The 26,158-nt window shown below is 55.3% G+C and overlaps 1 protein-coding gene and 1 long non-coding RNA gene across 2 annotated transcripts in view; one reads left to right on the top strand and one right to left on the bottom strand.

Moving 5' to 3' along the window:
* Positions 1-14,410: 14,410 nt before the first annotated feature.
* LOC142269303 (uncharacterized) lies at positions 14,411-19,934 on the bottom strand. The gene is made up of 2 exons (XR_012734808.1): positions 19,850-19,934; positions 14,411-15,324 (listed from the first exon to the last, which is right to left on the bottom strand). It is a non-coding gene; the product is annotated as an uncharacterized LOC142269303 (long non-coding RNA).
* A 62-nt stretch (positions 19,935-19,996) lies between these two features.
* LOC142269304 (centriolin-like) overlaps positions 19,997-26,158 on the top strand; it is a 153,029-nt gene continuing 146,867 nt past the window's right edge. The window contains exons 1-7 of the mRNA XM_075332401.1: positions 19,997-20,106; positions 21,535-21,706; positions 22,427-22,551; positions 22,640-22,770; positions 24,076-24,217; positions 24,289-24,475; positions 25,506-25,699. Of these exons, the coding sequence (XP_075188516.1) occupies positions 21,559-21,706; positions 22,427-22,551; positions 22,640-22,770; positions 24,076-24,217; positions 24,289-24,475; positions 25,506-25,699 (927 nt within the window). The 5' untranslated portion in view covers positions 19,997-20,106; positions 21,535-21,558. The remainder of the gene's footprint in view (positions 20,107-21,534; positions 21,707-22,426; positions 22,552-22,639; positions 22,771-24,075; positions 24,218-24,288; positions 24,476-25,505; positions 25,700-26,158) is intronic.

Below are 26,158 nucleotides of genomic sequence, written 5' to 3'. Positions count from 1 at the left end.
CCACACATTACACACCGGCCAGGTAATATAATGAAGAGCTAAGGATGTGGTGCGGTAGAGGCCGTTCTCACACCTCCTGTCCATCTACCACACATTACACACCGGCCAGGTAATACAATGAAGAGCTGAGGATGTGGTGCGGTCAGAGGCCGTTCTCACACCTCCTGTCCGTCTGCCACACATTACACACCGGCCAGGTAATATAATGAAGAGCTAAGGATGTGGTGCGGTCAGAGGCTGTTCTCACACCTCCTGTCCATCTGCCACACATTACACACCGGCCAGGTAATATAATGAAGAGGTAAGGCTGTGGTGCGGTAGAGGCCGTTCTCATACCTCCTGTCCATCTGCCACACATTACACACCGGCCAGGTAATATAATGAAGAGCTAAGGATGTGGTGCGGTCAGAGGCCGTTCTCATACCTCCTGTCCATCTGCCACACATTACACACCGGCCAGGTAATATAATGAAGAGCTGAGGATGTGGTGCGGTCAGAGGCCGTTCTCATACCTCCTGTCCATCTGCCACACATTACACACCGGCCAGGTAATACAGTGAAGAGCTAAGGATGTGGTGCGGTCAGAGGCCGTTCTCACACCTCCTGTCCGTCTTCCACACATTACACACCGGCCAGGTAATATAATGAAGAGGTAAGGCTGTGGTGCCGTCAGAGGCCGTTCTCATACCTCCTGTCCGTCTGCCACACATTACACACCGGCCAGGTAATATAATGAAGAGCTAAGGATGTGGTGCGGTCAGAGGCCGTTCTCATACCTCCTGTCCGTCTGCCACACATTACACACCGGCCAGGTAATATAATGAAGAGCTGAGGATGTGGTGCGGTCAGAGGCTGTTCTCACACCTCCTGTCCATCTGCCACACATTACAAACCGGCCAGGTAATATAATGAAGAGCTAAGGATGTGGTGCGGTCAGAGGCCGTTCTCACACCTCCTGTCCATCTGCCACACATTACACACCGGCCAGGTAATATAATGAAGAGCTGAGGATGTGGTGCAGTCAGAGGCCGTTCTCATACCTCCTGTCCATCTGCCACACATTACACACCGGCCAGGTAATACAATGAAGAGCTGAGGATGTGGTGCAGTCAGAGGCCGTTCTCATACCTCCTGTCCGTCTGCCACACATTACACACCGGCCAGGTAATATAATGAAGAGCTGAGGATGTGGTGCGGTCAGAGACCGTTCTCACACCTCCTGTCCATCTGCCACACATTACACACCGGCCAGGTAATATAATGAAGAGCTGAGGATGTGGTGCGGTCAGACGCCGTTCTCACACCTCCTGTCCATCTGCCACACATTACACACCGGCCAGGTAATATAATGAAGAGGTAAGGCTGTGGTGTGGTCAGAGGCCGTTCTCACACCTCCTGTCCATCTGCCACACATTACACACCGGCCAGGTAATATAATGAAGAGCTGAGGATGTGGTGCGGTCAGAGGCCGTTCTCATACCTCCTGTCCGTCTGCCACACATTACACACCGGCCAGGTAATATAATGAAGAGCTGAGGATGTGGTGCAGTCAGAGGCCGTTCTCATACCTCCTGTCCATCTGCCACACATTACACACCGGCCAGGTAATATAATGAAGAGCTAAGGATGTGGTGCGGTCAGAGGCCGTTCTCATACCTCCTGTCCATCTGCCACACATTACACACCGGCCAGGTAATATAATGAAGAGCTGAGGATGTGGTGCAGTCAGAGGCCGTTCTCATACCTCCTGTCCATCTGCCGCACATTACACACCGGCCAGGTAATATAATGAAGAGCTGAGGATGTGGTGCGGTCAGAGGCCGTTCTCATACCTCCTGTCCGTCTGCCACACATTACACACCGGCCAGGTAATATAATGAAGAGCTAAGGATGTGGTGCGGTCAGAGGCTGTTCTCACACCTCCTGTCCATCTGCCACACATTACACACCGGCCAGGTAATATAATGAAGAGGTAAGGCTGTGGTGCGGTAGAGGCCGTTCTCATACCTCCTGTCCATCTGCCACACATTACACACCGGCCAGGTAATATAATGAAGAGCTAAGGATGTGGTGCGGTAGAGGCCGTTCTCATACCTCCTGTCCGTGTGCCACACATTACACACCGGCCAGGTAATATAATGAAGAGCTAAGGATGTGGTGCGGTCAGAGGCCGTTCTCATACCTCCTGTCCATCTGCCACACATTACACACCGGCCAGGTAATATAATGAAGAGCTAAGGATGTGGTGCGGTCAGAGGCCGTTCTCATACCTCCTGTCCATCTGCCACACATTACACACCGGCCAGGTAATACAGTAAAGAGCTAAGGATGTGGTGCGGTCAGAGGCCGTTCTCACACCTCCTGTCCGTCTGCCACACATTACACACCGGCCAGGTAATATAATGAAGAGGTAAGGCTGTGGTGCCGTCAGAGGCCGTTCTCATACCTCCTGTCCGTCTGCCACACATTACACACCGGCCAGGTAATATAATGAAGAGCTAAGGATGTGGTGCCGTCAGAGGCCGTTCTCACACCTCCTGTCCGTCTGCCACACATTACACACCGGCCAGGTAATATAATGAAGAGCTAAGGATGTGGTGCGGTCAGAGGCCGTTCTCATACCTCCTGTCCGTCTGCCACACATTACACACCGGCCAGGTAATATAATGAAGAGCTGAGGATGTGGTGCGGTCAGAGGCTGTTCTCACACCTCCTGTCCATCTGCCACACATTACACACCGGCCAGGTAATATAATGAAGAGCTAAGGATGTGGTGCGGTCAGAGGCCGTTCTCACACCTCCTGTCCATCTGCCACACATTACACACCGGCCAGGTAATATAATGAAGAGCTGAGGATGTGGTGCAGTCAGAGGCTGTTCTCACACCTCCTGTCCATCTGCCACACATTACACACCGGCCAGGTAATACAATGAAGAGCTGAGGATGTGGTGCAGTCAGAGGCCGTTCTCATACCTCCTGTCCGTCTGCCACACATTACACACCGGCCAGGTAATATAATGAAGAGCTAAGGATGTGGTGCCGTCAGAGACCGTTCTCACACCTCCTGTCCATCTGCCGCACATTACACACCGGCCAGGTAATATAATGAAGAGCTAAGGATGTGGTGCGGTCAGACGCCGTTCTCATACCTCCTCTCCATCTGCCACACATTACACACCGGCCAGGTAATATAATGAAGAGCTGAGGATGTGGTGCGGTCAGAGACCGTTCTCACACCTCCTGTCCATCTGCCGCACATTACACACCGGCCAGGTAATATAATGAAGAGCTAAGGATGTGGTGCGGTCAGACGCCGTTCTCATACCTCCTCTCCATCTGCCACACATTACACACCGGCCAGGTAATATAATGAAGAGGTAAGGCTGTGGTGTGGTCAGAGGCCGTTCTCACACCTCCTGTCCATCTGCCACACATTACACACCGGCCAGGTAATATAATGAAGAGCTGAGGATGTGGTGCGGTCAGAGGCCGTTCTCACACCTCCTGTCCATCTGCCACACATTACACACCGGCCAGGTAATATAATGAAGAGCTAAGGATGTGGTGCGGTCAGAGGCCGTTCTCACACCTCCTGTCCATCTGCCACACATTACACACCGGCCAGGTAATATAATGAAGAGCTGAGGATGTGGTGCAGTAGAGGCCGTTCTCATACCTCCTGTCCATCTGCCACACATTACACACCGGCCAGGTAATACAGTGAAGAGCTAAGGATGTGGTGCGGTCAGAGGCCGTTCTCATACCTCCTGTCCGTCTGCCACACATTACACACCGGCCAGGTAATATAATGAAGAGCTAAGGATGTGGTGCGGTCAGAGGCCGTTCTCATACCTCCTGTCCATCTGCCACATATTACACACCGGCCAGGTAATATAATGAAGAGCTAAGGATGTGGTGCGGTCAGAGGCCGTTCTCACACCTCCTCTCCATCTGCCACACATTACACACCGGCCAGGTAATATAATGAAGAGCTGAGGATGTGGTGCAGTCAGAGGCCGTTCTCATACCTCCTGTCCGTCTGCCACACATTACACACCGGCCAGGTAATATAATGAAGAGCTAAGGATGTGGTGTGGTCAGAGACCGTTCTCACACCTCCTGTCCATCTGCCGCACATTACACACCGGCCAGGTAATATAATGAAGAGCTGAGGATGTGGTGCGGTCAGAGGCCGTTCTCATACCTCCTGTCCGTCTGCCACACATTACACACCGGCCAGGTAATATAATGAAGAGCTGAGGATGTGGTGCGGTCAGAGGCCGTTCTCACACCTCCTGTCCATCTGCCACACATTACACACCGGCCAGGTAATATAATGAAGAGCTGAGGATGTGGTGCGGTCAGAGGCCGTTCTCACACCTCCTGTCCATCTGCCACACATTACACACCGGCCAGGTAATATAATGAAGAGCTGAGGATGTGGTGCAGTCAGAGGCCGTTCTCATACCTCCTGTCCATCTGCCACACATTACACACCGGCCAGGTAATATAATGAAGAGCTGAGGATGTGGTGCAGTAGAGGCCGTTCTCATACCTCCTGTCCATCTGCCACACATTACACACCGGCCAGGTAATACAGTGAAGAGCTAAGGATGTGGTGCGGTCAGAGGCCGTTCTCATACCTCCTGTCCGTCTGCCACACATTACACACCGGCCAGGTAATATAATGAAGAGCTAAGGATGTGGTGCAGTCAGAGGCCGTTCTCATACCTCCTGTCCATCTGCCACATATTACACACCGGCCAGGTAATATAATGAAGAGCTAAGGCTGTGGTGCGGTCAGAGGCCGTTCTCACACCTCCTGTCCATCTGCCACACATTACACACCGGCCAGGTAATATAATGAAGAGGTAAGGATGTGGTGCGGTCAGAGGCCGTTCTCACACCTCCTGTCCGTTTGCCACACATTACACACCGGCCAGGTAATATAATGAAGAGCTGAGGATGTGGTGCGGTAGAAGCCGTTCTCATACCTCCTGTCCATCTGCCACACATTACACACCGGCCAGGTAATATAATGAAGAGCTAAGGATGTGGTGCGGTCAGAGGCCGTTCTCATACCTCCTGTCCATCTGCCACACATTACACACCGGCCAGGTAATATAATGAAGAGCTAAGGCTGTGGTGCGGTCAGAGGCCGTTCTCACACCTCCTGTCCATCTGCCACACATTACACACCGGCCAGGTAATATAATGAAGAGGTAAGGATGTGGTGCGGTCAGAGGCCGTTCTCACACTTCCTGTCCGTTTGCCACACATTACACACCGGCCAGGTAATATAATGAAGAGCTGAGGATGTGGTGCGGTAGAGGCCGTTCTCATACCTCCTGTCCATCTGCCACACATTACACACCGGCCAGGTAATATAATGAAGAGCTAAGGATGTGGTGCGGTCAGAGGCCGTTCTCATACCTCCTGTCCATCTGCCACACATTACACACCGACCAGGTAATATAATGAAGAGCTAAGGATGTGATGCGGTCAGAGGCCGTTCTCATACCTCCTGTCCATCTGCCACACATTACACACCGGCCAGGTAATATAATGAAGAGCTGAGGATGTGGTGCGGTCAGAGGCTGTTCTCATACCTCCTGTCCATCTGCCACACATTACACACCGGCCAGGTAATATAATGAAGAGTTAAGGATGTGGTGCGGTCAGAGGCCGTTCTCACACCTCCTGTCCGTCTGCCACACATTACACACCGGCAGGTAATACAATGAAGAGCTAAGGATGTGGTGCGGTAGAGGCCATTCTCACACCTCCTGTCCATCTGCCGCACATTACACACCGGCCAGGTAATATAATGAAGAGCTAAGGATGTGGTGCGGTCAGAGGCCGTTCTCACACCTCCTGTCCATCTGCCACACATTACACACCTGCCAGGTAATATAATGAAGAGCTAAGGATGTGGTGCGGTCAGAGGCCGTTCTCACACCTCCTGTCCATCTGCCACACATTACACACCGGCCAGGTAATATAATGAAGAGCTAAGGATGTGGTGCGGTCAGAGGCCGTTCTCATACCTCCTGTCCGGCTGCCACACATTACACACCAGCCAGGTAATATAATGAAGAGCTGAGGATGTGGTGCGGTCATAGGCTGTTCTCATACCTCCTGTCCATCTGCCACACATTACACACCGGCCAGGTAATATAATGAAGAGCTAAGGATGTGGTGCGGTCAGAGGCCGTTCTCATACCTCCTGTCCGTCTGCCACACATTACACACCAGCCAGGTAATATAATGAAGAGCTGAGGATGTGGTGCGGTCATAGGCTGTTCTCATACCTCCTGTCCATCTGCCACACATTACACACCGGCCAGGTAATATAATGAAGAGCTGAGGATGTGGTGCGGTCATAGGCTGTTCTCATACCTCCTGTCCATCTACCACACATTACACACCGGCCAGGTAATACAATGAAGAGCTGAGGATGTGGTGCGGTAGAGGCCGTTCTCACACCTCCTGTCCATCTGCCACACATTACACACCGGCCAGGTAATATAATGAAGAGCTAAGGATGTGGTGCGGTAGAGGCCGTTCTCACACCTCCTGTCCATCTGCCACACATTACACACCGGCCAGGTAATATAATGAAGAGCTAAGGATGTGGTGCGGTAGAGGCCGTTCTCATACCTCCTGTCCATCTGCCACACATTACACACCGGGCAGGTAATACAATGAAGAGCTAAGGATGTGGTGCGGTAGAGGCCGTTCTCATACCTCCTGTCCATCTGCCACACATTACACACCGGCCAGGTAATATAATGAAGAGCTAAGGATGTGGTGCGGTCAGAGGCCATTCTCACACCTCCTGTCCATCTGCCACACATTACACACTGGCCAGGTAATATAATGAAGAGCTAAGGATGTGGTGCGGTAGAGGCCGTTCTCACACCTCCTGTCCATCTGCCGCACATTACACACCGGCCAGGTAATATAATGAAGAGCTAAGGATGTGGTGCGGTAGAGGCCGTTCTCACACCTCCTGTCCATCTGCCGCACATTACACACCGGCCAGGTAATATAATGAAGAGCTAAGGATGTGGTGCGGTCAGAGGCCGTTCTCACACCTCCTGTCCATCTGCCACACATTACACACTGGCCAGGTAATATAATGAAGAGCTAAGGATGTGGTGCGGTCAGAGGCCGTTCTCATACCTCCTGTCCATCTGCCACACATTACACACTGGCCAGGTAATATAATGAAGAGCTAAGGATGTGGTGCGGTCAGAGGCCGTTCTCACACCTCCTGTCCATCTGCCACACATTACACACCGGCCAGGTAATATAATGAAGAGCTGAGGATGTGGTGCGGTCAGAGGCCGTTCTCATACCTCCTGTCCGTCTGCCACACATTACACACCGGCCAGGTAATATAATGAAGAGCTAAGGATGTGGTGCGGTCAGAGGCTGTTCTCACACCTCCTGTCCATCTGCCACACATTACACACCGGCCAGGTAATATAATGAAGAGGTAAGGCTGTGGTGCGGTAGAGGCCGTTCTCATACCTCCTGTCCATCTGCCACACATTACACACCGGCCAGGTAATATAATGAAGAGCTAAGGATGTGGTGCGGTAGAGGCCGTTCTCATACCTCCTGTCCGTGTGCCACACATTACACACCGGCCAGGTAATATAATGAAGAGCTAAGGATGTGGTGCGGTCAGAGGCCGTTCTCATACCTCCTGTCCATCTGCCACACATTACACACCGGCCAGGTAATATAATGAAGAGCTAAGGATGTGGTGCGGTCAGAGGCCGTTCTCATACCTCCTGTCCATCTGCCACACATTACACACCGGCCAGGTAATACAGTAAAGAGCTAAGGATGTGGTGCGGTCAGAGGCCGTTCTCACACCTCCTGTCCGTCTGCCACACATTACACACCGGCCAGGTAATATAATGAAGAGGTAAGGCTGTGGTGCCGTCAGAGGCCGTTCTCATACCTCCTGTCCGTCTGCCACACATTACACACCGGCCAGGTAATATAATGAAGAGCTAAGGATGTGGTGCCGTCAGAGGCCGTTCTCACACCTCCTGTCCGTCTGCCACACATTACACACCGGCCAGGTAATATAATGAAGAGCTAAGGATGTGGTGCGGTCAGAGGCCGTTCTCATACCTCCTGTCCGTCTGCCACACATTACACACCGGCCAGGTAATATAATGAAGAGCTGAGGATGTGGTGCGGTCAGAGGCTGTTCTCACACCTCCTGTCCATCTGCCACACATTACACACCGGCCAGGTAATATAATGAAGAGCTAAGGATGTGGTGCGGTCAGAGGCCGTTCTCACACCTCCTGTCCATCTGCCACACATTACACACCGGCCAGGTAATATAATGAAGAGCTGAGGATGTGGTGCAGTCAGAGGCTGTTCTCACACCTCCTGTCCATCTGCCACACATTACACACCGGCCAGGTAATACAATGAAGAGCTGAGGATGTGGTGCAGTCAGAGGCCGTTCTCATACCTCCTGTCCGTCTGCCACACATTACACACCGGCCAGGTAATATAATGAAGAGCTAAGGATGTGGTGCCGTCAGAGACCGTTCTCACACCTCCTGTCCATCTGCCGCACATTACACACCGGCCAGGTAATATAATGAAGAGCTAAGGATGTGGTGCGGTCAGACGCCGTTCTCATACCTCCTCTCCATCTGCCACACATTACACACCGGCCAGGTAATATAATGAAGAGCTGAGGATGTGGTGCGGTCAGAGACCGTTCTCACACCTCCTGTCCATCTGCCGCACATTACACACCGGCCAGGTAATATAATGAAGAGCTAAGGATGTGGTGCGGTCAGACGCCGTTCTCATACCTCCTATCCATCTGCCACACATTACACACCGGCCAGGTAATATAATGAAGAGGTAAGGCTGTGGTGTGGTCAGAGGCCGTTCTCACACCTCCTGTCCATCTGCCACACATTACACACCGGCCAGGTAATATAATGAAGAGCTGAGGATGTGGTGCGGTCAGAGGCCGTTCTCACACCTCCTGTCCATCTGCCACACATTACACACCGGCCAGGTAATATAATGAAGAGCTAAGGATGTGGTGCGGTCAGAGGCCGTTCTCACACCTCCTGTCCATCTGCCACACATTACACACCGGCCAGGTAATATAATGAAGAGCTGAGGATGTGGTGCAGTAGAGGCCGTTCTCATACCTCCTGTCCATCTGCCACACATTACACACCGGCCAGGTAATACAGTGAAGAGCTAAGGATGTGGTGCGGTCAGAGGCCGTTCTCATACCTCCTGTCCGTCTGCCACACATTACACACCGGCCAGGTAATATAATGAAGAGCTAAGGATGTGGTGCGGTCAGAGGCCGTTCTCATACCTCCTGTCCATCTGCCACATATTACACACCGGCCAGGTAATATAATGAAGAGCTAAGGATGTGGTGCGGTCAGAGGCCGTTCTCACACCTCCTCTCCATCTGCCACACATTACACACCGGCCAGGTAATATAATGAAGAGCTGAGGATGTGGTGCAGTCAGAGGCCGTTCTCATACCTCCTGTCCGTCTGCCACACATTATACACCGGCCAGGTAATATAATGAAGAGCTAAGGATGTGGTGTGGTCAGAGACCGTTCTCACACCTCCTGTCCATCTGCCGCACATTACACACCGGCCAGGTAATATAATGAAGAGCTGAGGATGTGGTGCGGTCAGAGGCCGTTCTCATACCTCCTGTCCGTCTGCCACACATTACACACCGGCCAGGTAATATAATGAAGAGCTGAGGATGTGGTGCGGTCAGAGGCCGTTCTCACACCTCCTGTCCATCTGCCACACATTACACACCGGCCAGGTAATATAATGAAGAGCTGAGGATGTGGTGCGGTCAGAGGCCGTTCTCACACCTCCTGTCCATCTGCCACACATTACACACCGGCCAGGTAATATAATGAAGAGCTGAGGATGTGGTGCAGTCAGAGGCCGTTCTCATACCTCCTGTCCATCTGCCACACATTACACACCGGCCAGGTAATATAATGAAGAGCTGAGGATGTGGTGCAGTAGAGGCCGTTCTCACACCTCCTGTCCATCTGCCACACATTACACACCGGCCAGGTAATACAGTGAAGAGCTAAGGATGTGGTGCGGTCAGAGGCCGTTCTCATACCTCCTGTCCGTCTGCCACACATTACACACCGGCCAGGTAATATAATGAAGAGCTAAGGATGTGGTGCAGTCAGAGGCCGTTCTCATACCTCCTGTCCATCTGCCACATATTACACACCGGCCAGGTAATATAATGAAGAGCTAAGGCTGTGGTGCGGTCAGAGGCCGTTCTCACACCTCCTGTCCATCTGCCACACATTACACACCGGCCAGGTAATATAATGAAGAGGTAAGGATGTGGTGCGGTCAGAGGCCGTTCTCACACCTCCTGTCCGTTTGCCACACATTACACACCGGCCAGGTAATATAATGAAGAGCTGAGGATGTGGTGCGGTAGAAGCCGTTCTCATACCTCCTGTCCATCTGCCACACATTACACACCGGCCAGGTAATATAATGAAGAGCTAAGGATGTGGTGCGGTCAGAGGCCGTTCTCATACCTCCTGTCCATCTGCCACACATTACACACCGGCCAGGTAATATAATGAAGAGCTAAGGCTGTGGTGCGGTCAGAGGCCGTTCTCACACCTCCTGTCCATCTGCCACACATTACACACCGGCCAGGTAATATAATGAAGAGGTAAGGATGTGGTGCGGTCAGAGGCCGTTCTCACACTTCCTGTCCGTTTGCCACACATTACACACCGGCCAGGTAATATAATGAAGAGCTGAGGATGTGGTGCGGTAGAGGCCGTTCTCATACCTCCTGTCCATCTGCCACACATTACACACCGGCCAGGTAATATAATGAAGAGCTAAGGATGTGGTGCGGTCAGAGGCCGTTCTCATACCTCCTGTCCATCTGCCACACATTACACACCGACCAGGTAATATAATGAAGAGCTAAGGATGTGATGCGGTCAGAGGCCGTTCTCATACCTCCTGTCCATCTGCCACACATTACACACCGGCCAGGTAATATAATGAAGAGCTGAGGATGTGGTGCGGTCAGAGGCTGTTCTCATACCTCCTGTCCATCTGCCACACATTACACACCGGCCAGGTAATATAATGAAGAGTTAAGGATGTGGTGCGGTCAGAGGCCGTTCTCACACCTCCTGTCCGTCTGCCACACATTACACACCGGCAGGTAATACAATGAAGAGCTAAGGATGTGGTGCGGTAGAGGCCATTCTCACACCTCCTGTCCATCTGCCGCACATTACACACCGGCCAGGTAATATAATGAAGAGCTAAGGATGTGGTGCGGTCAGAGGCCGTTCTCACACCTCCTGTCCATCTGCCACACATTACACACCGGCCAGGTAATATAATGAAGAGCTAAGGATGTGGTGCGGTCAGAGGCCGTTCTCACACCTCCTGTCCATCTGCCACACATTACACACCGGCCAGGTAATATAATGAAGAGCTAAGGATGTGGTGCGGTCAGAGGCCGTTCTCATACCTCCTGTCCGTCTGCCACACATTACACACCAGCCAGGTAATATAATGAAGAGCTGAGGATGTGGTGCGGTCATAGGCTGTTCTCATACCTCCTGTCCATCTGCCACACATTACACACCGGCCAGGTAATACAATGAAGAGCTGAGGATGTGGTGCGGTAGAGGCCGTTCTCACACCTCCTGTCCATCTGCCACACATTACACACCGGCCAGGTAATATAATGAAGAGCTAAGGATGTGGTGCGGTAGAGGCCGTTCTCACACCTCCTGTCCATCTGCCACACATTACACACCGGCCAGGTAATATAATGAAGAGCTAAGGATGTGGTGCGGTAGAGGCCGTTCTCATACCTCCTGTCCGTCTGCCACACATTACACACCGGCCAGGTAATATAATGAAGAGCTAAGGATGTGGTGCGGTAGAGGCCGTTCTCATACCTCCTGTCCATCTGCCACACATTACACACCGGGCAGGTAATACAATGAAGAGCTAAGGATGTGGTGCGGTAGAGGCCGTTCTCATACCTCCTGTCCATCTGCCACACATTACACACCGGCCAGGTAATATAATGAAGAGCTAAGGATGTGGTGCGGTCAGAGGCCATTCTCACACCTCCTGTCCATCTGCCACACATTACACACCGGCCAGGTAATATAATGAAGAGCTAAGGATGTGGTGCGGTAGAGGCCGTTCTCACACCTCCTGTCCATCTGCCGCACATTACACACCGGCCAGGTAATATAATGAAGAGCTAAGGATGTGGTGCGGTCAGAGGCCGTTCTCACACCTCCTGTCCATCTGCCACACATTACACACTGGCCAGGTAATATAATGAAGAGCTAAGGATGTGGTGCGGTCAGAGGCCGTTCTCATACCTCCTGTCCGTCTGCCACACATTACACACCAGCCAGGTAATATAATGAAGAGCTGAGGATGTGGTGCGGTCAGAGGCCGTTCTCATACCTCCTGTCAGTCTGCCACACATTACACACCAGCCAGGTAATACAATGAAGAGCTAAGGATGTGGTGCGGTAGAGGCCGTTCTCACACCTCCTGTCCGTCTGCCACACATTACACACCAGCCAGGTAATATAATGAAGAGCTGAGGATGTGGTGCGGTCAGAGGCTGTTCTCATACCTCCTGTCCATCTGCCACACATTACACACCGGCCAGGTAATATAATGAAGAGCTAAGGATGTGGTGCGGTAGAGGCCATTCTCACACCTCCTGTCCATCTGCCGCACATTACACACCGGCCAGGTAATATAATGAAGAGCTAAGGATGTGGTGCGGTCAGAGGCCGTTCTCACACCTCCTGTCCATCTGCCACACATTACACACCGGCCAGGTAATATAATGAAGAGCTAAGGATGTGGTGCGGTCAGAGGCCGTTCTCATACCTCCTGTCAGTCTGCCACACATTACACACCAGCCAGGTAATATAATGAAGAGCTGAGGATGTGGTGCGGTCAGAGGCTGTTCTCATACCTCCTGTCCATCTGCCACACATTACACACCGGCCAGGTAATACAATGAAGAGCTGAGGATGTGGTGCGGTAGAGGCCGTTCTCACACCTCCTGTCCATCTGCCACACATTACACACCGGCCAGGTAATATAATGAAGAGCTAAGGATGTGGTGCGGTAGAGGCGGTTTCATACCTCCTGTCCGTCTGCCACACATTACACACCGGCCAGGTAATATAATGAAGAGCTAAGGATGTGGTGCGGTCAGAGGCCGTTCTCACACCTCCTGTCCGTCTGCCACACATTACACACCGGCCAGGTAATATAATGAAGAGCTAAGGCTGTGGTGCGGTCAGAGGCCGTTCTCACACCTCCTGTCCGTCTGCCACACATTACACACCGGCAGGTAATATAATGAAGAGCTAAGGCTGTGGTGCGGTCAGAGGCCGTTCTCACACCTCCTGTCCGTCTGCCACACATTACACACCGGCCACTGTCACAGGTCTGGGAAGTTAACGAACAGCAATTCCATCTTTAGGCCCTGTGCGCACGCTGCGTATTTTGCCACGTTTTTTGGTGGTTTGTTGCCCAAAACTGCATGCATTGTCTTCCCCAGCAAAGTCTATGAGAACTCAGACAGGCTGTGCACACGTCGCTTCTTTGTTCCTTAGCAGCAGCATGTCACTTCTTTCTGTGTTTTGGAGGACTGGCAGATCAATCCCCCGCTGGCTCCAGGTCAGCGGGGGATTGATCCCCGGTGTCTGGTCAGATGCTGGTCCCCATAAAAAGTCTATGGGGACCAGAATCCGGCACAAAGCAGTAGGAGCAAGCACTTCATACTCACTGATCACCGGCGCGGCTGTCACACTGCTCCTGCGGCCTATCATTCTTCTTCCTGGGCCGCTCATTAGGCTCATACATATTCACGGCTTCCCCTGCCCACTGGTGGCTGTGATTGGTTGCAGTCAGATGCACCCCCACACTGACTGACAGCTGTCTGACTGCAACCAATCACAGCCGCCGGTGGGTCTATATTGTACAGTAAAATAACAGCGTGCAGTCCCCTCAATTTTGATACCCAGCCAAGATAAAGCCTCACAACTGGTGGCTGGTATTCTAAGACTGGGGATGCCTATGGTTATTAGCCTGCCCCCCAGCCTAAAAATATCAGCCTGCAGCCTCCCGGATTGCTGCATCCATTAGATGTGACAATCCCAGCACTTTACCTGGATCATCTTGATTGCCCCGGTGTGATGGTAATCGGGGTAATAAGGACTTAATAGCAGCCCATAGCTGCCACTAAGTCCTAAATTAGTGATGGTAGCATCTATGAGAACCCATAGAAGAGAGGAAATCCAGAAACCGCTTAATTAAAAGAAACTTTATTAAAGACAGTGGGGAAAAAAAGGACACCCTGTCCATCACCGCGTCTCACACAGATGACTGCTCTTACATGACAATATCAAAGTGAATGCGGCCACTTATAAATCCCACACAACCTCTGAGGGGGGCACAAACACCGTCACCGAATCATCAAATCACCAAGACACCAGCAAATGACAACTTACCAGGATAGAAGATTACAAGAAGCATCAATACAAACATTATATAAGTACACCCCATATAATAGACAGTACAGGGAATATATAAGTACACCCCATATAATACACAGCACAGAGAATATATAAGTACACCCCATATAATACACAGTACAGAGAATATATAAGTACACCCCATATAATACACAGTACAGAGAATATATAAGTACACCCCATATAATACACAGTACAGAGAATATATAAGTACACCCCATATAATACACAGTACAGAGAATATATAAGTACACCCCATATAATACACAGTACAGAGAATATATAAGTACACCCCATATAATACACAGTACAGAGAATATATAAGTACACCCCATATAATACACAGTACAGAGAATATATAAGTACACCCCATATAATACACAGTACAGAGAATATACACAGAGAAGCATCAATACAAACATTATATAAGTACACCCCATATAATACACAGCACAGAGAATATATAAGTACACCCCATATAATACACAGCACAGAGAATATATAAGTACACCCCATATAATAGACAGCACAGAGAATATATAAGTACACCCCATATAATACACAGTGCAGCGAATGTATACACAGAGACATCCTCTTATGTCACTTGTGGGATTCTCTCCAATAGATGAAACGTTCATATTCAGTGGATGAGGAAGAATTCTCTGTGGAGCTGATATTGCCCCGAACTCTATAAAGAAAAATGACCAATAATTAGTAATAATAATAATAATAATAATAATAATAATAATAATAATAATAATGCCACAAATTCCCATAAACTGTGTATAATGAATGTGCTGATAATCACCTGCTAATAAACCCATCAGTATCAGTCACAGATCATTGTGGAATTCAGCCCTTTGTGATCTCTGGCTCCAGCTTTAATATCCAATGGGCTTCCCTTATATACAGCGACTGCTCCAATCCCCTCCTCCTGGATCTATCCCCCCGCTCCATGCCTCTAACGGGAAAAGAGGAAAGGGACGCTGCTCTGCGACTCCCCCAGAGACAGAGCATTGCATTCCCCCTCCCCTTCCCCCAGGCAGAGCATCGCACCCTCTCTCCCCCCCCCCTTCCCCAGGCAGAGCATCGCACCCTCTCTCCCCCCCCCTTCCCCCAGGCAGAGCATCGCACCCTCTCTCCCCCCCCCCTTCCCCCAGGCAGAGCATCGCACCCTCTCTCCCCCCCCTTCCCCCAGGCAGAGCATCGCACCCTCTCTCCCCCCCCTTCCCCCAGGCAGAGCATCGCACCCTCTCTCCCCCCCCTTCCCCCAGGCAGAGCATCGCACCCTCTCTCCCCCCCCCCCCTTCCCCCAGGCAGAGCATCGCACCCTCTCTCCCCCCCCCCCCTTCCCTCAGGCAGAGCATCGCACCCTCTCTCCCCCCCCTTCCCCCAGGCAGAGCATCGCACCCTCTCTCCCCCCCCCCCTTCCCCCAGGCAGAGCATCGCACCCTCTCTCCCCCCCCCCTTCCCCCAGGCAGAGCATCGCACTCTCTCTCCCCCCCCCCTTCCCCCAGGCAGAGCATCGCACCCTCTCCCCCCCCCCTTCCCCCAGGCAGAGCATCGCACCCTCTCCCCCCCCCCTTCCCCCAGGCAGAGCATCGCACCCTCTCCCCCCCCCCCTTCCCCCAGGCAGAGCATCGCACCCTCTCCCCCCCCCCCTTCCCCCAGGCAGAGCATCGCACCCTCTCCCCCCCCCCCCTTCCCCCAGGCAGAGCATCGCACCCTCTCCCCCCCCCCCTTCCCCCAGGCAGAGCATCGCACCCTCTCTCCCCCCCCCCTTCCCCCAGGCAGAGCATCGCACCCTCTCTCCCCCCCCCTTCCCCCAGGCAGAGCATCGCACCCTCTCTCCCTCCCCCCCTTCCCCCAGGCAGAGCATCGCACCCTCTCTCCCCCCCCCCCTTCCCCCAGGCAGAGCATCGCACCCTCTCTCCCCCCCCCCTTCCCCCAGGCAGAGCATCGCACCCTCTCTCCCCCCCCCCTTCCCCCAGGCAGAGCATCGCACCCTCTCTCCCCCCCCCCTTCCCCCAGGCAGAGCATCGCACCCTCTCTCCCCCCCCCCTTCCCCCAGGCAGAGCATCGCCACCCTCTCTCCCCCCCCCCCTTCCCCCAGGCAGAGCATCGCACCCTCTCTCCCCCCCCTTCCCCCCAGGCAGAGCATCGCACCCTCTCTCCCCCCCCCCCCCCTTCCCCCAGGCAGAGCATCGCACCCTCTCTCCCCCCCCCCCCCCCTTCCCCCAGGCAGAGCATCGCACCCTCTCTCCCCCCCCCCCCCCTTCCCCCAGGCAGAGCATCGCACCCTCTCTCCCCACCCCTTCCGCATCGCACCCTCTCTTCCCCCCCCCCCTTCCCCCAGGCAGAGCATCGCACCCTCTCTCCCCCCCCCTTCCGCATCGCACCCTCTCTTCCCCCCCCCTTCCCCCCAGGCAGAGCATCGCACCCTCTCTCCCCCAGGCAGAGCATCGCACCCCTCTCTTCCCCCCCTTCCCCCAGGCAGAGCATCGCACCCTCTCCCCCCCCTTCCCCCAGGCAGAGCATCGCACCCTCTCCCCCCCCCTTCCCCCAGGCAGAGCATCGCACCCTCCCCCCCCACCCCCCCCCTTCCCCCAGGCAGAGCATCGCACCCTCTCCCCCCCCCCCCCCCCTTCCCCCAGGCAGAGCATCGCAGCCCTCTCCCCCCCTTCCCCCAGGCAGAGCATCGCACCCTCTCCCCCCCTTCCCCCAGGCAGAGCATCGCACCCTCTCCCCCCCCCCCTTCCCCCAGGCAGAGCATCGCACCCTCTCCCCCCCCCCCTTCCCCCAGGCAGAGCATCGCACCCTCTCCCCCCCCCCCTTCCCCCAGGCAGAGCATCGCACCCTCTCCCCCCCCCCTTCCCCCAGGCAGAGCATCGCACCCTCTCCCCCCCCCCCTTCCCCCAGGCAGAGCATCGCACCCTCTCCCCCCCTTTCCCCAGGCAGAGCATCGCACCCTCCCCCCCCCCCCTCCCTTCCCCCAGGCAGAGCATCGCACCCCCCCCTCTCCCTTCCCCCAGGCAGAGCATCGCACCCCCCCCCTCCCTTCCCCCAGGCAGAGCATCGCGCACCCCCCCCCTCCCTTCCCCCAGGCAGAGCATCGCGCACCCCCCCCCTCCCTTCCCCCAGGCAGAGCATCGCGCACCCCCCCCCTCCCTTCCCCCAGGCAGAGCATCGCGCACCCCCCCTCCCTTCCCCCAGGCAGAGCATCGCGCACCCCCCCTCCCTTCCCCCAGGCAGAGCATCGCACCCCCCCCCTCCCTTCCCCCAGGCAGAGCATCGCGCACCCCCCCCCTCCCTTCCCCCAGGCAGAGCATCGCACCCCCCCCTCCCTTCCCCCAGGCAGAGCATCGCACCCCCCCCCTCCCTTCCCCCAGGCAGAGCATCGCACCCCCCCCCTCCCTTCCCCCAGGCAGAGCATCGCACCCCCCCCCCCCTTCCCCCAGGCAGAGCATCGCACCCCCCCCCCCCCCTTCCCCCAGGCAGAGCATCGCACCCTCTCTTCCCCCCCCCCCTTCCCCCAGGCAGAGCATCGCACCCTCTCTTCCCCCCCCCTTCCCCCAGGCAGAGCATCGCACCCTCTCTCCCCCCCCCTTCCCCCAGGCAGAGCATCGCACCCTCTCTTCCCCCCGCCCTTCCCCCAGGCAGAGCATAGCACCCTCTCCCCCCCTTCCCACAAGCAGAGCATAGCACCCTCTCTCCCCCCCTTCCCACAAGCAGAGCATGGCACCCTCTCTCCCCCCCCTTCCCACAGGCAGAGCATGGCACCCTCTCTCCCCCCCTTCCCACAGGCAGAGCATGGCACCCTCTCTCCCCCCCTTCCCACAGGCAGAGAGTCGCACCCTCTCTCCCCCCCTTCCCACAGGCAGAGCATCGCACCCTCTCTCCCCCCCTTCCCACAGGCAGAGCATCGCACCCTCTCTCCCCCCCTTCCCACAGGCAGAGCATCGCACCCTCTCTCCCCCCCTTCCCACAGGCAGAGCATCGCACCCTCTCTCCCCCCCTTCCCACAGGCAGAGCATCGCACCCTCTCTCCCCCCCTTCCCACAGGCAGAGCATCGCACCCTCTCTCCCCCCCTTCCCACAGGCAGAGCATCGCACCCTCTCTCCCCCCCTTCCCACAGGCAGAGCATCGCACCCTCTCTCCCCCCCTTCCCACAGGCAGAGCATCGCACCCTCTCTCTCCCCCCCTTCCCACAGGCAGAGCATCGCACCCTCTCTCTCCCCCCCCTTCCCACAGGCAGAGCATCGCACCCTCTCTCTCCCCCCCTTCCCACAGGCAGAGCATCGCACCCTCTCTCTCCCCCCCTTCCCACAGACAGAGCATCGCACCCTCTCTCTCCCCCCCCTTCCCACAGGCAGAGCATCGCACCCTCTCTCCCAATTCCCACAGGCAGAGCATCGCACCCTCTCTCCCAATTCCCACAGGCAGAGCATCGCACCCTCTCTCCCAATTCCCACAGGCAGAGCATCGCACCCTCTCCCCCCCCTTCCCACAGGCAGAGCATCGCATCCTCTCTCCCAATTCCCACAGGCAGAGCATCGCACCCTCTCCCCCCCTTCCCACAGGTAGAGCATCGCACCCTCTCTCCCCCCCCTTCCCACAGGCAGAGCATCGCACCCTCTCTCCCCCCCCTTCCCACAGGCAGAGCATCGCACCCCTCTCTCCCCCCCTTCCCACAGGTAGAGCATCGCACCCTCTCTCCCCCCCCTTCCCACAGGCAGAGCATCGCACCCTCTCTCCCCCCCTTCCCACAAGCAGAGCATCGCACCCTCTCTCCCCCCCTTCCCACAGGCAGAGCATCGCACCCTCTCTCCCCCTTCCTACAGGTAGAGCATCGCACCCTCTCTCCCCCCCTTCCCACAGGCAGAGCATCGCACCCTCTCTCTCTCCCCCCTTCCCACAGGCAGAGCATCGCACCCTCTCTCCCCCCCTTCCCACAGGCAGAGCATCGCACCCTCTCTCTCTCCCCCCTTCCCACAGGCAGAGCATCGCACCCTCTCTCTCCCCCCTTCCCCCAGGCAGAGCATCGCACCCTCTCCCCCCCCCCCTTCCCCCAGGCAGAGCATCGCACCCCTCTCTCCCCATGGTCAGAGCATTGCACTTACTGCTACACACTATTGCACCCAGAGTCGGTGACCTACAATCCCTTTTTATTTCCCCCTGAGGCTCATACATGATAAGCTCCATCAGATATTACCTCCTGTTTTATCACACCCAGGGTTGGAAACAGCAGAGACAGGGAAGAGGGGAAACATCCTGCTGCTTGTACAGCAACTGCGCACTGACTGCCGGGAACTACAGGCTCCTCCCACACAAGAGGCCGGTCACATGGGCGTGACGTCAGCAGAGGTCCTTCTGGCCACTGGGATCTAGACTCTACCGAGGCGGGAAGAGGCCGAGAAGCCGCAGCGTTACCATGGCGACGGCGACCCCGACAACAGCAACAACCAGAAGGTGAGGAGACTCCGGGGGAAGAGCGGAGAGAGGAGAGGTGAGGAGACTGGGAGAAGAGAGGAGAGGTGAGGAGACTGGGAGAGGTGAGGAGCTGAGAGAGGAGAGGTGAGGAGACTGGGAGAAGAGAGGAGAGGTGTGGAGACTGTGAGAAGAGAGGAGAGGTGAGGAGACTGGGAGAAGAGAGGAGACTGGGAGAAGAGAGGGGAGGTGAGGAGACTGGGAGAAGAGAGGGGAGGTGAGGAGACTGGGAGAAGAGAGGAGAGGTGTGGAGACTGTGAGAAGAGAGGAGAGGTGAGGAGACTGGGAGAGGTGAGGAGACTGGGAGAAGAGAGGGGAGGTGAGGAGACTGGGAGAAGAGAGGAGAGGTGTGGAGACTGTGAGAAGAGAGGAGAGGTGAGGAGACTGGGAGAGGTGAGGAGACTGGGAGAAGAGAGGGGAGGTGAGGAGACTGGGAGAAGAGAGGAGAGGTGTGGAGACTGTGAGAAGAGAGGAGAGGTGAGGAGACTGGGAGAAGAGAGGAGAGGTGAGGAGACTGGGAGAGGTGAGGTGAGGAGACTCTGGGAGAAGAGAGGAGCTGAGAGAGGAGAGGTGAGGAGACTCTGGGAGAGGTGAGGAGACTCTGGGAGAAGAGAGGAGCTGAGAGAGGAGAGGTGAGGAGACTGGGAGAAGAGAGGAGAGGTGAGGAGACTCTGGGAGAAGAAAGGAGCTGAGAGAGGAGAGGTGAGGAGACTGGGAGAAGAGAGGAACTGAGAGAGGAGAGGTGAGGAGACTCCGGGGGAGGAGCGGAGAGAGGAGAGGTGACTGGGAGAAGAGAGGAGAGGAGAGGTGAGGAGACTCCGGGAGAGGAGAGGTGAGGAGACTCTGGGAGAAGAGAGGAGCTGAGAGAAGAGAGGAGAGGTGAGTTGACGAGACTCCGGGAGAGAGGAGTCTATGGAGGAGAGGAAACTGTTGGGGGAGAAGAGAGGAGAGGAGTGTGTTATAACGGGATAATATATATGTCTGTATTCAGCCCGGGCCTATAGCCAGCCTTTTCCCCCTAATTTCCCCCACAAGTTACCGATGAGTGCATTGAGATTCCCCTCCCCTAAAGTGTCTTTCCTCCCCTCCCCTGTATCTGCCGTGGTCTGTACCGGCTGGATACGGTTGGATACGGTTGGATACGGTTGGGCACGGTTGGGCGGGTGCCTCCACTCGGCTACCAACGACATGTACAGAAGAGGAAGGAAGTGAAGCCACCGCAGTGTTTCTGGCCTCTGCTGACTCCTAGACGCTGTGTAGATTGTAGGCTCCTATGATCAGGTCCCTTCTCCTCTTATATCTCCCCTTACCGCTGTATCCTATGTGTTATATACAGTACAGCACCGCTAATGCTGCTGACGCGGACACAGAAACCTCGGACATTGATGGTCTCATATCTGTCATTCTCAGTTTAAAGGGGAAACGCATCATATAATGAAGAAAAGCCCCAGAAGTCCACAATCTGCACTGTCTAATCCAAAAATGAGATCACTGATCCCCAGAAAACCGCCGAGCGGGATCTCCAGCCGCAGCCTCGATACGACCGAAAACAGCGACATCTCGGAGTATGAAATACAAGAAGGTGGGAAACTAGTACATAGTCACAGTGTGAGTGCCTGTGTGTCCTACACGGTGCGTGCGCCTGTGGCCCGTGTGTCCTACACGATGCGTGCGCCTGTGGCCCGTGTGTCCTACACGATGCGTGCGCCTGTGGCCCGTGTGTCCTACACGATGCATGCGCCTGTGGCCCGTGTGTCCTACACGATGCGTGCGCCTGTGGCCTCTGCGCCCGACGCGATGCGTGCGCCTGTGGCCTCTGCGCCCGACGCAATGCGTGTGCCTGTGGCCTCTGCGCCTGACGCGATGCGTGTGCCTGTGGCCCGTGTGTCCTACACGATGCGTGCGCCTGTGGCCCGTGTGTCCTACACGATGCGTGCGCCTGTGGCCCGTGTGTCCTACACGATGCGTGCGCCTGTGGCCCGTGTGTCCTACACGATGCGTGCGCCTGTGGCCCGTGTGTCCTACACGATGCGTGCGCCTGTGGCCCGTGTGTCCTACACGATGCGTGCGCCTGTGGCCCGTGTGTCCTACACGATGCGTGCGCCTGTGGCCCGTGTGTCCTACACGATGCGTGCGCCTGTGGCCCGTGGGTCCTACACAGTGCGTGCGCCTGTGGCCCGTGTGTCCTACGCGGTGCGTGCGCCTGTGGCCTCTGCGGCAGCAATGTAGAAATGTCTGAGCTGCTAATTCCCCAGCAGAGTAAGTAAAGTGTGATGCTTCACACCCGCCTTCCGATTTTTAGGTGATAATCCCGGGGTGCGTTACATCACAGAATCGCTCATCCAGAAGTTATCTAAGCAGGAGAACCTGGCGTCTGTCCGCTCACTGAATCTTTCTCTTTCTAAAGATGGAGGCAAAAAGTTCAAGGTGAGTTGTAATATTTGAGCTGTTGAGGAGTTGATGTACGCAGCTGCAGTGCCGGCTCATGAGGACTGACTGTACGTCTGCTGCACAGTTTATAGAGAACCTAGAGAAATGTGAGCGGCTGGAAGTGCTGAACCTCAGCCATAATCTCATCCAGAGGATCGAGAAGCTGGAGCGGCAGACGAGGCTGAGAGAGCTGAACCTGGCAGACAACCGGATCAGGTGAGGGCAGGACACATTCACCCCTGGCCACAGCCGGCCATAGACAGGACTGTCAGCGGTATAGCCCTCCTTGCCCCCAATCACAGCCTTCCACGCACAGGATTGTCAGTGGTACAGCCCTCCTCACCCCCCCATCACAGCCGGCCACATACAGGACTGTCGGCGGTACGGCCATCCTCACAGCTGGCCACATACAGGACTGTCGGCGGTACGGCTATCCTCGCCCCTGATCACAGCCAACCACAGACAGAATTGTCAGCGGTATGGCCATCCTTGCCCCCCGGCCACATACAGGATTGTCGGCGGTACGGTCATCCTCACCTCCCCGGTCACATAGAGGATTGTCAGCGGTACGGTGATCCTCGCCCCCCCCAGTCACGTACAGAATTGTCGGCGGTACGGTCATCCTTGCCCCCCCGGCCACATACAGGATTGTCAGCGGTACGACTATCCTCGCCCCTGATTACAGCCGACCACATACAGGATTGTCGGCAGTACGGTGATCCTCGCCCCCCAGTCACATACAGAATTGTCGGCAGTACGGTGATCCTCGCCCTCCCCCCCCCCCGGTCACATACAGAATTGTCGGCGGTACGGCTATCCTCGCCCCTGATTACAGCCGACCACATACAGGATTGTCGGCAGTACGGTGATCCTCGCCCCCCAGTCACATACAGAATTGTCGGCGGTATGGTCATCCCCCACCCCCCGGTCACATACAGGATTGTCGGCGGTACGGTCATCCACGCCCCCCGGTCACATACAGGATTATTGGCGGTACGGTCATCCTCGCCCCCCCCCCCTCCCGGCCACATGCAGGATTGGATTGTCGGCGGTATAGTCATCCTTGTTCCCCTGGCTACATACAGGATTGTCGGCGGTACGGTCATCCTCACAGCCAGCCATAGACAGGACTGTCGGTAGTGTGCCTGTGTTTTATAAAGCAGAGTACCTGACGGGTACAAGCTAACGGTTCCCGTCCCTGTAGTCCTCACATTGGGGGCTGCAGAGATGTAAGTTAATGCTCTGCTCACCCCCAGAGCTGCATCTGCAGGGTCACGTTCTATGTATGTACAGGTGATGTGATGGCAGCATCTCACGTGTCCCCACTGCTTTGCAGAGTTGGCCTCCTCATCCCCCCAAGGGGCAGTGTGGTGTTACTGGGGGGCTCCTGTCTGTGTTTCTCTCAATTATGTCAGCAGAGTTGCGGTCTCACTGCTCGAGCCTGCACAGATGTATGCGTTAGTGCGAGACCCTCGTACAGACCCATTTCCAGTCCCTCTTTCTGACCTTTCTGTTTTGCAGGAAGATTGATGGTGTGGAGCACATGCAGAATCTCCAGAAGCTGAACCTGTCCTGTAATGAGATCGAGCACATCCCGGCCTGGCTGGGGAAGAAGATGAAGGCTCTGCGGAGCCTGAATATGAAGCAGAATGCCATCTCCTCTGTAAGTAGTCCTGCCGCCCCTGCCTGGATGTCCGGTGACTGCTCCCTGCGGCTGAGCCTCTCCATCTGTAGCTGCAGGATATCTCCCGCCTCAAGGCATTGAAGGACTTGACTTCCTTGGTCTTGGCTGATAACCCGGTGACCAACCTCCCCCATTACCGGCTCTACGTCATCTTCCACCTGCGCTCTCTGAACTCCCTGGATGGACAGGTGATCACGATCCAGGAGAGGCAGGAGGCGCACAACCGGTTCAACTTAGGTGAGTGCCGGACCCGCGTCCATCCCACGTCATCGGTGCATCCGGTATGTCGCATCACACTGCTGCACTGTGGAAGCCTTAGGGGTACTTTGCACGCTGCGACATCGCTACTGCGATATCGTCGGGGTCAAATCGAAAGTGACGCACATCTGGCGCCGGTAACGACGTTGCAACATGTAAAGCCTAAATGCGCCGATAAACGATCGCAAAAGCGTCGTAAATCGGTGATCTGTGTAGCGTCAGTCATTTTCATAATGTCGCACCAATAGGAGACACGATGTTGTTCCTCGTTCCTGCGGCAGCACACATCGCTGTGTGTGAAGCCGCAGGAGCGAGGAACATCTCCTTACCTGCCTCCACCGGCTATGCAGAAGGAAGGAGCTGGGCGGGATGTTTACATCCCGCTCATCTCCGCCCCTCCGCTTCTATTGGCCGCCTGCCGCGTGACGTCGCACGACACGCCCCCTTAGGAAGGAGGCGGGTCGCCGGTCACAGCGACATCGCAGGGCAGGTAAGTTCGTGTGAAGCTGCCGTAGCGATAATGTTCGCTACGGCAGCTATCACAAGATATCCCATGTGCGACGGGGGCGGGGACTTTCGCGCTCGGCATCGCTAGCCGATGCTAGCGATGTCGCAACGTGCAAAGTACCCCTAAATGATGCACACTACAACAACGTGGCAGCCTATAGCTAAAGGCAGCGCCACTCCTGTTCTCAGGGCTTGTGTGGTATTGCATCTCATCCCTAGTGACTCCAATGGAGAAAAGCTGCAATCCTGCACACAGAGCATGGACAGGGGTGAAAGTGGCTTTGGAAAAAGCCAGCCATGCTTTTCTGATTCTGAACGGCCCAAGCACTTGTGTCTTCTCAAGAGGAGGTCTAGGTGTGCGGGGCTGAACCAGTGCAGCAGGGGTGGCACTGATGTTCCCGGGGTTTGTGGACCCCTCTAGGTTCAGGGTTGTCACCTCATACTCTGGGTCATTAGTGGTCTGATATCTGTGGGAGGATTTGATACTGAACTGTTCTTGTAGAGGAGGTGGAGAAGCTGGAGACGGACCTGGAGAAGAAGATGAAGGAGATCGAGGAGCTGCAGAGTCAGAAGACGAATGTGGCCAGTGAGCTCCACAGCCAGGACCAGCTTAACAAGTCTCTGCAGCAGGAGGTGAAGCAGCAGAAGAAGATCTACCAGGAGCTGGGGCGCCAGATGGCCACCAGGGACGAGCTTGTAAGTCCCCACCGGACCCTGCAGGCCTGTGTGCGACGTCTGCAGAAGACGACTGGTCCTCCCTAATTATCTGCAAGTAATCTCCACATAGCAGGCGCCTTGTATAAAGCCCATGTACGACAATCTGAGGAGCACAATGGCAAGAGGGTGCACGGCCCCACGGTGCAGCAACCTCTGTTAGTGTGGTGCATACAGACTTCTGTTCCCCCCACCTTCTTCAGGACTCCTAGGCGTCCCCTCCCTCTGGACCCTTCTATTTTTGCCTGCTCCCTCTGGACCCTTCTATTCTTGCCCCCTTCTTTTTTTAGAGCCCTTCTAATCTTGCCCCTTCATCTGGACCCATCTATTCTCAGACCCCTCTCTCTGGACCCTTCTATTCTCTCCCCCTATTTCTGGACCCTAGTGTTCTCTCACACTGGACCCTTCTATTCTGTCCCCTCCGCGTGGACCCTCCTCTGG

Source organism: Anomaloglossus baeobatrachus, unplaced genomic scaffold (assembly GCF_048569485.1).
Source record: "Anomaloglossus baeobatrachus isolate aAnoBae1 unplaced genomic scaffold, aAnoBae1.hap1 Scaffold_318, whole genome shotgun sequence".
Taxonomy (NCBI): Eukaryota; Metazoa; Chordata; class Amphibia; order Anura; family Aromobatidae; genus Anomaloglossus; species Anomaloglossus baeobatrachus.
Note: the sequence above shows the minus strand (reverse complement) of the source record. Positions and strands in the feature narration are given on the sequence as shown.